Genomic DNA, 11,609 nt, shown 5'->3' with positions numbered 1-11,609 from the left:
GCACATAGCGGAACATGGCTGGCAATTTGCTGTGGCTTCTTGTTGTTTGCAGTTGTTGACAATTGTATTGATGATGAGGTTAGTAGTTTTTAGGAAAATAATAGCTACTTGAGGAAAATTAAAAAGGTAAGTAAATGGGTAGGTAAAAATAATAAGGAGGTAAGTGCTAAAATAGAGATTTGGTTTGGGAATTAACTAATAAAAGGTAAGTTGGAGGTAAGTAAAGTTGCTATTTTTTCCAGGATTTTAATTTTGATTGAGCAGAAGGTGAGCCAGTGAAACCGGGCATCTGAATTCATTCAAATTATTGGCTTGAATTTGACCATGGTACAGCGGGCGTTGAAGAGTCTGCACCTAGGCGGAGCACTCCTTGCAATTGTTGTTGCAATATCAGCACCGAGCCCATCAGACCGTCTAACTGCTCTTGCTGCTTGTTGGCCATTTGAAGCAGTATATCTTTTTTGCGGATCGTTAGAGGAGCGTTTGGTAAAGTTGCTGTTGTTGTGGTGATGGTAGTAGCTGTCGCTGCTCAACGTCAACTTGCATTGGCGCGGATTGTTGTTGTGTGACGGGTTGATTGGCGGGGGTGGCTTGTTGCCGGATGGACCAATTTTCTAGCATCTGACGCTGCCTTGAGATGATCTGTTCTCTGGTTTGAACAGAGTCAGGTCTCTCAAGTTGGCGTTGCTGCTGTTGTTGTTGTTGTTGTAAACTTTGGGTCCGCGCCCATCTAGAGCGTGGATCCAAAGAGTTGGATGAGGAGACGGTGGGGGGATTGGGATTATTGGCATTGTTTGCCGCATTGATATTGTTGGTTGTGTTGGTGTGACAGATTTTCGAGGAACTCCAGCTGGAGTGCTAATTTGTAATTTTTGATTATGCATTGGCTGCGTTTCTATCTGTCCACCATTTTGTTTTGATTTCTTGTTATTTTTGTTGTTGATTAGCTTAGGCTTTGGCTGCTGGCGCTGCAGCTGAGCTTGTTTTTGTTTTTGCTGTTGCTGCTGCTGTTGCAGTTGCAGTTGAGCAGGTTGCTGGCGCTGAGGCTGCTTTTGCCGCCGCTGTAATTTCGGCTGAGGCTGCCGAACATTCGGACTGATATTTTTGCTGTTTGGCAGGGACAACAGTTTTGCTTGTAGCAGATCCAGATACAAGGGGCAGCCCTTGTAATTGGCTGTATGGTCCGAGCCGCAGTTTGCACAAGTAGCTGGCATATTTGCCGGTTTGGCGCAAGTTTGTGTGAGATGCTCGTTGCCGCACTTTACACAGCGAGCACGATGATGGCAATATCGGGTCGTGTGGTTGAAACGCTGACATCGGTGGCACTGTGGCAATTTCTTGCCATCTATTTTAGGCCACTCGAAGCGGACGACATATTTGCAAAGATTTCTGACTTCGAATATAGATCGATTCTTTGCGGAATCGGGAGCCAATTCCACAAAGAATATATTCGGTTGATATGTACCAGGGCCGCTGCGATTCTTATATTTTGGGCAATATACGTTGCGAATCGTATAGCCCATGCACGTCAACTCGTTTCGGATTGCGTCGGTGCTTGTGGAGGCGTGAATGCCCCGCACCACAACCGGAAAGAGCGCTCCTCACGCCTCTGGTACGTGTTATAATTGATTGAATTGTCCATATTGAGGACGTTTATGATTTTAGAGTATCTCTAAGGTTTTCGGCAGGATTCTTAATATGCCAGGACTACCCAATTTTAATCCATTTGTTTACCGTTCGACACAAGGGAACAAACGCAATGTCGGTCTGGATTCCAGAGCCCAGCTCCATGCCTGGTTGACAGACAGAGAAGTGGGGACTGGGATCCAGACTGTTTTTTTTTTTTATTCATTTAATACCTAGAGTACTTACAATGAATTAAGTGACATGTTATATACAATTCAAGTGAAGTTTCCCAGCCTTGGCATGGGGATTGCTGTCAAATTAATTATTTGAGGATTGGGAAAATCCCCAATTGTCTGGAAGCTACCCAGTCTGATAGTCGTTGCATCTGGATGAGCTGGAGCCGCCAGCGTGACCACCGTTGATCCTGCCGCCAGATGCCATTGGTGTGGGTGCTTGAGAGACGTAGCATCAAGGCCTTTTTCCATTGTATGGGATGTCGCAGTCTGAATTTCTGTAAGTAGGCAACCCTTTGGCAACGAGTTGTATGAAGCCATCTGATTGGTTCGTTAGCGTAACGCAGTCTTTGCTTTATCTGCCTTTCAGCCAGTCGCAATTGGATGAGTTGCCGTGTCCTGCAAGTAGTCCTAGTCTTAGGCCCTCGCTGTGGTACAAGTACATAGAGGTTGGCTGCCATCATGAACAGTGTAGCAAGTGTGCACATGGTGTTGCACACTGCTTCTTGATCCGCACTGGTGGCCACGTCCCGCTGCGTCTGTGGATTTGGATGCGAGCTTGGTGTCTCTGAACTGGGAGGAATGAGAGCTCCTGGCCTTGTAGTGGTAGCGAGAGTTGAGCACAGCTGTATATGAGACGGGCTGTTTCGTCTATCCTGAAGGTAGTTGGGCTGCACCACTGTTTGACTTAGCAGTTCTTGTATGTCAAATACAAGGTAGTCTCTGAGACTAGGTGGTCGTGGGAGCGGACGTAGCTGCCCATGAGAAGGTAGCTGGACCTGCTGTGACCGCTGCTGCTGTGCTAGGCGACCCAGAGGTAGGTGCTTCCGAAGCATTTCAGCGTATCTTCTTCTGACACCTAGGTGACGTTGTGGGAGTCTTGCTTTAAGGGCAATATTTTTGGCTTCATCGTTGCTGTGGTTGCTGAGCCGAGCCCAGTACCTGGAGCAAGCATCCTGATACATTTTTTCCACCGGCACGACCTTCAGATCAGTGTGGATGCTTTGGTTTCGCACGTACCAAGGTGCTCCAGCAATGGTCCGCAATATCTTGTTTTGCGCAACTTGAATCCGTTCAAATTGGCCTTCGCATAGAAGTGATCCCCAGACCGGAAGTGCGAACTGCCATATTGGGGCTATGAGCTGCTTGTAGAGTGATACCTTGCATTTTAATGGTAGCTTGCTCCTTTCTGATATTAGCCAGTGCAGCTTTTTGGCCCTGTCTCTAACCCTGGCGACAATGGTGGTGACATGGCTGCTCAAAAGAAGCTTTTTATCGACTTGCACTCCCAGGTATGAAATCCTTTCTTCTGTGGTGAGCCGTTGATCCAAAATTCTTGGGGAAAGAATTGGCATCTGCAAGCTTCTCCAAGTGTGCATTATGTGCTTGGTTTTGGCAATGTTGATGCTAATGCTCCACTTTTGTGCCCATGTTGTAATGGTGGCAAGGAACAGATCCAAATTGGCAATGGCATCTTCTTGCAAGTTTGCCGATGACAAGATGGCCGTGTCATCGGCATAAGTTGCCAGCATCAGTTTGCCGTGTCGTAGCGGTGCAGGTAGGGGCATGTCGGATGTGTATAGGGTGTACAGTACAGGCCCTAAAACACTACCCTGCGGAACGCCGGCGCAGATTTCTTTTAGGCTGGAACGCGTACCTCCACAGCAGTCCACAATGAATGTGCGTTCGCTTAGATAGCTATTCATAACTCGGTAGAGGACTTCCGGCAATAGCTGTTTGAGCTTGAATCGCAGTCCGTCATGCCAGACACGATCAAACGCCTCCTGTATGTCCATATAGACCGCAGAGCAGTATTTATTGTCCTCGTACGCTTCTAGTATAAACTGCGTAACTCGACCCAATTGTTGTTCAGCAGCATGCTCACGTCTGAAACCGAATTGGTGGCTCGGAATTGCATTGATGATGTTGTCCAATTGGAACATCCGGCGCAGCAGCAGTCGCTCAAAGATTTTTGAAAAGCCAGCGAGTAAGCTTATTGGCCTGTATGATCCAAGCTGATCAGAGGGCTTGCCTGGCTTTTGGATCATTGTTATTTTGGCACATTTCCACTTGCAAGGAAAGTGTCCAAAGCGTAGGATACCGTTAAAAATAAGCACTAGGTACAGTACAGCTGACTGTGGCAGTTCCTTGATCGTGCGATTATCGATTCGGTCAATCCCCGGAGACTTTTTTGTTTGCAGCGTTTTGATTATAGCTTGTACTTCCCCTAGCGTGACTGGAGGGAAGCAGAGTTCACCTTGGGCCACAGGTAGCGATACTTGCATCTCGACATGGCTCTTGTCAGAGGGCAGCGTGGTGATCATTGGCCTAAACCTTTGTTCAAGGTGCTGCGCAAAGGCTTCAGCTTTTTCTTCGGTGGTCTTGCACCACTGGGAAGCCCCAGCTCCCTCAGTGTGCTTCCTCACTGGTAAATTAGGTGCGGGCTGCCTTTTGATGTTCCCCGTTAGCCGCCATAACTTTTGCATACTGTATCTATCCCTTGCATCGATAGATTCCAGCAACTCATCAAGTCTTCTCGCCTTGGCCTGCTTGATTTCCCGGCTAATGTTGTTGGCTAATCTGTTGTGTGCTTGCCTAGCAGCCGGGTTGTGGTATGCCTGTATGTGGCGTTTAATCAGCCTCTTGGCCTCAATCATTTGTTGAATGCGCCTGTTGATTGTGTAGTTATATTTTGGTTGCCCTCGGTAAGGCTGGTGAGTTAGGTTTGTTGCAAATTTCGCTGCAGAGTGGATATTATTTTCCAGTATGTCTACCGCATCGTCAATATCTTCGCCACAGTGAAGCTCAGTGTTCAAATTGATGTGCATGTTTAGCCACAATTGAAATTTGGGTATGCTCGCATTTGCTGGAAGAAGATGACACTTGGGTTCGCCTTCTGCTGGCTTACTCAGTAGTTCAATCAGCAGCGGCAGGTGATCCGATCCTAAGTCATTGGATGTGCTTATTTTTAGCAGACCATACTGCACACCTTTATATACTGCGAAGTCAATGGCTGTCGGGGACTGCCGCGCATTATTTGGAAAGCGCGTTGACGAGCCAGTTGCCAGAATGTCAAGGTTTTGCTGCTGCACACTTTCAAGGAGTAGATTACCCCTGCGGTTTGATCTGCTGTTGCCCCACCAATAACTTCTGGCATTCCAGTCACCAGCAGCAATAAATTTAGCACCAAGCTGTCTAAATACGTAGTTGAAGTCTTGAACCAGCCAATGTTCCCGCGGGGGGCAGTATATGGCCGCAACATTAATGACTGAGCCATTTAGCAGTGTAATTGCAACTGGCGCACACTGAATTTTTTCCAGGGTTGTCGGCATGAGCGCTATGTGTTGGATTGTGCGCTTTACTAGGATGGCTGCACCTCCACGGCGGTTGTTAGATGGGTGGTTTGCCAGGTAAGTGTGGTATCCCCTTATATCAATAGTTTCTGCATCCCGTAGGTAGCTTTCAGCTATTAACATTACGTCGATTTCGTTTTGCAGCATAAATAACTCCATCTCTTCCAGTTTATTGTGTAGTCCTGCTGCATTCCAGGCTACAATTTTAAGGGCGTTGGTGTTGAGTCTGGCATATATGTTATGCCCATTTCTCTCTGAGGAGGAAGTGATGGAGTTAGCGTCGTGGCTAGACATTTTGGTTACCATTGACGCGCTCCATGGTAGACATGAGAGTGCTTACGGTAGCCATCATACTCGTCATTAGATCAACTAATCTGTCAATTTTACTTTCCAGGTTGCTGTTATTGGCAGGGGCAATTGGGCTCCTTTGTTGTTCAACCATTATGTTGATCAGCTGATCAAGTTTTCGGCTGAGGTCATCTCGCGGGTATGCAGTTCGCGGTGAGCTGCGGCTGCGGCTCCTGTGTTGCTGGCGCGCTTCTGCAGGATGTGCTATCACTTGCCGAGTTTCTCGCTCCTGATAATGCACATGCTGGTGGCGCTGAGGCGGCTGATTGTTGTGCTGCAATCTCGAATCATGTTGAGGCTGCTGTCGAGTTGTTTGGCGCTGTGCGGTCTGCTTCTGCACTCGGGAGCGCTCATCTGGCAGGCCAGCTTTAAGGGCGGCTGCATAGCTGCTTGCAGCTTGAGGCATTGGCTGCTGGTGTTGCACTTGCTGACGGAATGAGTTGTGCTGCGGCTGCTTCTGCTGCTCAGAGGGCCGCTGTGGTTGCTGCTGTTGTGCCTGCTGGCCCTGAACAACTGGAGGCCGAAGCGGTTGCTGCTTTGGTCGTCCCTGTTGCCTACCAGAGCTAATTGGAATGGTGGGTTCTCCAAGCTGAAATAGCAATCTATTGGCTCTTTGTAGAACGGCAGGTTCCCTCTTTTTAGCATTGTTTTTGAAGAAGATGCAGCCCCTGTAACTAGCAGCATGTGGGCCCTTACAATTAGCACATTTCGCTTCTGCACTAGGCGCCTTTTCACAGAGTGTTGATGGGTGCTCTTGTTTTTTTTTTTTTTTTTTTTTGTAGTATGTACTGGTCTATTACTCAGTACATACGGCTGGTGGCCCAGATCCGTGTAATGGCTGGATCTGGACAAGTTTACCGCACTGCGCCGCTTAGCGGACCACGCGGAATCGGTCGTTTTCTTGGGAGGCAATTGTTGGTATTGCAGATTATGGCTAGGTATAGCTCTTGTTTTTGGCGCTTAGGTGTTGCTCAGGTTGGAGCTTGTTGTGCTGGGTGAAGCACGAATTGTTTTTATTGGTGGTTGGTCAATACGCTATTGTGGCTTTGGTGGCTAGCCTTGGAAGTGTAGAGCATATTGAGGTTGTTTTTGTTTACCGTTCGACACAAGGGAACAAACGCAATGTCGGTCTGGATTCCAGAGCCCAGCTCCATGCCTGGTTGACAGACAGAGAAGTGGGGACTGGGATCCAGACTGTTTTTTTTTTTTTATTCATTTAATACCTAGAGTACTTACAATGAATTAAGTGACATGTTATATACAATTCAAGTGAAGTTTCCCAGCCTTGGCATGGGGATTGCTGTCAAATTAATTATTTGAGGATTGGGAAAATCCCCAATTGTCTGGAAGCTACCCAGTCTGATAGCCGTTGCATCTGGATGAGCTGGAGCCGCCAGCGTGACCACCGTTGATCCTGCCGCCAGATGCCATTGGTGTGGGTGCTTGAGAGACGTAGCATCAAGGCCTTTTTCCATTGTATGGGATGTCGCAGTCTGAATTTCTGTAAGTAGGCAACCCTTTGGCAACGAGTTGTATGAAGCCATCTGATTGGTTCGTTAGCGTAACGCAATCTTTGCTTTATCTGCCTTTCAGCCAGTCGCAATTGGATGAGTTGCCGTGTCCTGCAAGTAGTCCTAGTCTTAGGCCCTCGCTGTGGTACAAGTACATAGAGGTTGGCTGCCATCATGAACAGTGTAGCAAGTGTGCACATGGTGTTGCACACTGCTTCTTGATCCGCACTGGTGGCCACGTCCCGCTGCGTCTGTGGATTTGGATGCGAGCTTGGTGTCTCTGGACTGGGAGGAATGAGAGCTCCTGGCCTTGTAGTGGTAGCGAGAGTTGAGCACAGCTGTATATGAGACGGGCTGTTTCGTCTATCCTGGAGGTAGTTGGGCTGCACCACTGTTTGACTTAGCAGTTCTTGTATGTCAAATACAAGGTAGTCTCTGAGACTGGGTGGTCGTGGGAGCGGACGTGGCTGCCCATGAGAAGGTAGCTGGCCCTGCTGTGACCGCTGCTGCTGTGCTAGGCGACCCAGAGGTAGGTGCTTCCGAAGCATTTCAGCGTATCTTCTTCTGACACCTAGGTGACGTTGTGGGAGTCTTGCTTTAAGGGCAATATTTTTGGCTTCATCGTTGCTGTGGTTGCTGAGCCGAGCCCAGTACCTGGAGCAAGCATCCTGATACATTTTTTCCACCGGCACGACCTTCAGATCAGTGTGGATGCTTTGGTTTCGCACGTACCAAGGTGCTCCAGCAATGGTTCGCAATATCTTGTTTTGCGCAACTTGAATCCGTTCAAATTGGCCTTCGCATAGAAGTGATCCCCAGACCGGAAGTGCGAACTGCCATATTGGGGCTATGAGCTGCTTGTAGAGTGATACTTTGCATTTTAATGGTAGCTTGCTCCTTTCTGATATTAGCCAGTGCAGCTTTTTGGCCCTGTCTCTAACCCTGGCGACAATGGTGGTGACGTGGCTGCTCAAAAGAAGCTTTTTATCGACTTGCACTCCCAGGTATGAAATCCTTTCTTCTGTGGTGAGCCGTTGATCCAAAATTCTTGGGGAAAGAATTGGCATCTGCAAGCTTCTCCAAGTGTGCATTATGTGCTTGGTTTTGGTAATGTTGATGCTAATGCTCCACTTTTGTGTCCATGTTGTAATGGTGGCAAGGAACAGATCCAAATTGGCAATGGCATCTTCTTGCAAGTTTGCCGATGACAAGATGGCCGTGTCATCGGCATAAGTTGCCAGCATCAGTTTGCCGTGTCGTAGCGGTGCAGGTAGGGGCATGTCGGATGTGTATAGGGTGTACAGTACAGGCCCTAAAACACTACCCTGCGGAACGCCGGCGCAGATTTCTTTTAGGCTGGAATGCGTACCTCCACAGCAGTCCACAATGAATGTGCGTTCGCTTAGATAGCTATTCATAACTCGGTAGAGGACTTCCGGCAATAGCTGTTTGAGCTTGAATCGCAGTCCGTCATGCCAGACACGATCAAACGCCTCCTGTATGTCCATATAGACCGCAGAGCAGTATTTATTGTCCTCGTACGCTTCTAGTATAAACTGCGTAACTCGACCCAATTGTTGTTCAGCAGCATGCTCACGTCTGAAACCGAATTGGTGGCTCGGAATTGCATTGATGATGTTGTCCAATTGGAACATCCGGCGCAGCAGCAGTCGCTCAAAGATTTTTGAAAAGCCAGCGAGCAAGCTTATTGGCCTGTATGATCCAAGCTGATCAGAGGGCTTGCCTGGCTTTTGGATCATTGTTATTTTGGCACATTTCCACTTGCAAGGAAAGTGTCCAAAGCGTAGGATACCGTTAAAAATAAGCACTAGGTACAGTACAGCTGACTGTGGCAGTTCCTTGATCGTGCGATTATCGATTCGGTCAATCCCCGGAGACTTTTTTGTTTGCAGCATTTTGATTATAGCTTGTACTTCCCCTAGCGTGACTGGAGGGAAGCAGAGTTCACCTTGGGCCACAGGTAGCGATACTTGCATCTCGACATGGCTCTTGTCAGAGGGCAGCGTGGTGATCATTGGCCTAAACCTTTGTTCAAGGTGCTGCGCAAAGGCTTCGGCTTTTTCTTCGGTGGTCTTGCACCACTGGGAAGTCCCAGCTCCCTCAGTGTGCTTCCTCACTGGTAAATTAGGTGCGGGCTGCCTTTTGATGTTCCCCGTTAGCCGCCATAACTTTTGCATACTGTATCTATCCCTTGCATCGATAGATTCCAGCAACTCATCAAGTCTTCTCGCCTTGGCATGCTTGATTTCCCGGCTAATGTTGTTGGCTAATCTGTTGTGTGCTTGCCTAGCAGCCGGGTTGTGGTATGCCTGTATGTGGCGTTTAATCAGCCTCTTGGCCTCAATCATTTGTTGAATGCGCCTGTTGATTGTGTAGTTATATTTTGGTTGCCCTCGGTAAGGCTGGTGAGTTAGGTTTGTTGCAAATTTCGCTGCAGAGTGGATATTATTTTCCAGTATGTCTACCGCATCGTCAATATCTTCGCCACAGTGAAGCTCAGTGTTCAAATTGATGTGCATGTTTAGCCACAATTGAAATTTGGGTATGCTCGCATTTGCTGGAAGAAGATGACACTTGGGTTCGCCTTCTGCTGGCTTACTCAGTAGTTCAATCAGCAGCGGCAGGTGATCCGATCCTAAGTCATTGGATGTGCTTATTTTTAGCAGACCATACTGCACACCTTTATATACTGCGAAGTCAATGGCTGTCGGGGACTGCCGCGCATTATTTGGAAAGCGCGTTGACGAGCCAGTTGCCAGAATGTCAAGGTTTTGCTGCTGCACACTTTCAAGGAGTATATTACCCCTGCGATTTGATCTGCTGTTGCCCCACCAATAACTTCTGGCATTCCAGTCACCAGCAGCAATAAATTTAGCACCAAGCTGTCTAAATACGTAGTTGAAGTCTTGAACCAGCCAATGTTCCCGCGGGGGGCAGTATATGGCCGCAACATTAATGACTGAGCCATTTAGCAGTGTAATTGCAACTGGCGCACACTGAATTTTCTCCAGGGTTGTCGGCATGAGCGCTATGTGTTGGATTGTGCGCTTTACTAGGATGGCTGCACCTCCACGGCGGTTGTTAGATGGGTGGTTTGCCAGGTAAGTGTGGTATCCCCTTATATCAATAGTTTCTGCATCCCGTAGGTAGCTTTCAGCTATTAACATTATGTCGATTTCGTTTTGCAGCATAAATAACTCCATCTCTTCCAGTTTATTGTGTAGTCCTGCTGCATTCCAGGCTACAATTTTAAGGGCGTTGGTGTTGAGTCTGGCATATATGTTATGCCCATTTCTCTCTGAGGAGGAAGTGATGGAGTTGGCGTCGTGGCTAGACATTTTGGTTACCATTGACGCGCTCCATGGTAGACATGAGAGTGCTTACGGTAGCCATCATACTCGTCATTAGATCAACTAATCTGTCAATTTTACTTTCCAGGTTGCTGTTATTGGCAGGGGCAATTGCGCTCCTTTGTTGTTCAACCATTATGTTGATCAGCTGATCAAGTTTTCGGCTGAGGTCATCTCGCGGGTATGCAGTTCGCGGTGAGCTGCGGCTGCGGCTCCTGTGTTGCTGGCGCGCTTCTGCAGGATGTGCTATCACTTGCCGAGTTTCTCGCTCCTGATAATGCTGGTGGCGCTGAGGCGGCTGATTGTTGTGCTGCAATCTCGAATCATGTTGAGGCTGCTGTCGAGTTGTTTGGCGCTGTGCGGTCTGCTTCTGCTTTCGGGAGCGCTCATCTGGCAGGCCAGTTTTAAGGGCGGCTGCATAGCTGCTTGCAGCTTGAGGCATTGGCTGCTGGTGTTGCACTTGCTGACGGAATGGGTTGTGCTGCGGCTGCTTCTGCTGCTCAGAGGGCCGCTGTGGTTGCTGCTGTTGTGCCTGCTGGCCCTGAACAACTGGAGGCCGAAGCGGTTGCTGCTTTGGTCGTCCCTGTTGCCTACCAGAGCTAATTGGAATGGTGGGTTCTCCAAGCTGAAATAGCAATCTATTGGCTCTTTGTAGAACGGCAGGTTCCCTCTTTTTAGCATTGTTTTTGAAGAAGATGCAGCCCCTGTAACTAGCAGCATGTGGGCCCTTACAATTAGCACATTTCGCTTCTGCACTAGGCGCCTTTTCACAGAGTGTTGATGGGTGCTCTTGTCCGCACTTTACGCATCTAAATATGCGGCGACAGTAATTTTTTGTGTGTCCAATCTGTTGGCAACGGTGGCACTGCACAACATCCGTATTTCTTATTGGCTTTTCGACTTTGACTCGCTGGCCTCCCAGGACTGTTAAGTCGAAAATTTCGTTATTGTTCTTTTTAGGCTCAAGCTCAACTTGAAAGAGATCAAGAGGCTCGCCAGAGAAACGCTTCTTGATAACATTTACAAATCGAACGTTGTGTCCCTTGTCACTAAGCTTCTGCTTGATCCAGTCATTAGGAGTAGCTCGGTGAAGGTGTCTAATTACTACTCTGAAGCCACGGTCACTGCTCAGTTGGTAAGTATGGGACTCAACACTACATTCTTCAA

General features: G+C 48.2%; 1 protein-coding gene and 1 long non-coding RNA gene across 3 annotated transcripts; both read left to right on the top strand.

Moving 5' to 3' along the window:
• Positions 1 to 5,190: 5,190 nt before the first annotated feature.
• LOC115769108 lies at positions 5,191 to 6,285 on the top strand. The gene is made up of 3 exons (XR_004018695.1): positions 5,191 to 5,269; positions 5,357 to 6,135; positions 6,203 to 6,285. It is a non-coding gene; the product is annotated as an uncharacterized LOC115769108 (long non-coding RNA).
• Positions 6,286 to 9,207: 2,922 nt separating this feature from the next.
• On the top strand, positions 9,208 to 11,227 carry LOC115769106. 2 transcript variants are annotated; one of them, XM_030713818.1, is made up of 3 exons: positions 9,208 to 10,193; positions 10,305 to 11,053; positions 11,121 to 11,227. In XM_030713818.1, the coding sequence occupies exons 2-3, from the start codon at positions 10,684 to 10,686 to the stop codon at positions 11,150 to 11,152; spliced, it is 402 nt and encodes a 133-aa protein (XP_030569678.1). In that variant the 5' UTR covers positions 9,208 to 10,193; positions 10,305 to 10,683; the 3' UTR covers positions 11,153 to 11,227. The 2 variants fall into 2 exon arrangements, with proteins under 2 accessions (XP_030569678.1, XP_030569677.1); XM_030713817.1 differs by having other exon boundaries at positions 10,281 to 11,053.
• Positions 11,228 to 11,609: the final 382 nt, after the last annotated feature.

The sequence above is a fragment of the Drosophila novamexicana genome, unplaced genomic scaffold (genome assembly GCF_003285875.2).
Source record: "Drosophila novamexicana strain 15010-1031.04,08,12 unplaced genomic scaffold, DnovRS2.1 tig00002292-arrow-arrow-pilon, whole genome shotgun sequence".
In the NCBI taxonomy this organism is placed as follows: domain Eukaryota; kingdom Metazoa; phylum Arthropoda; class Insecta; order Diptera; family Drosophilidae; genus Drosophila; species Drosophila novamexicana.
The sequence above is the reverse complement of the archived record's forward strand: the minus strand, read 5'-3'. Positions and strand labels throughout refer to the sequence as shown.

What these genes read in the sequence shown, in the direction of transcription:
- LOC115769106 (XM_030713818.1), top strand. Translation starts at nt 10,684, where the DNA reads ATGTGCTATCACTTGCCGAGTTTCTCGCTCCTGATAATGCTGGTGGCG. An exon ending in TACCAGAGCTAATTGGAATG is followed by an intron (nt 11,054 to 11,120) that starts GTGGGTTCTCCA and finishes CCCTCTTTTTAG; the next exon opens with CATTGTTTTTGAAGAAGATG.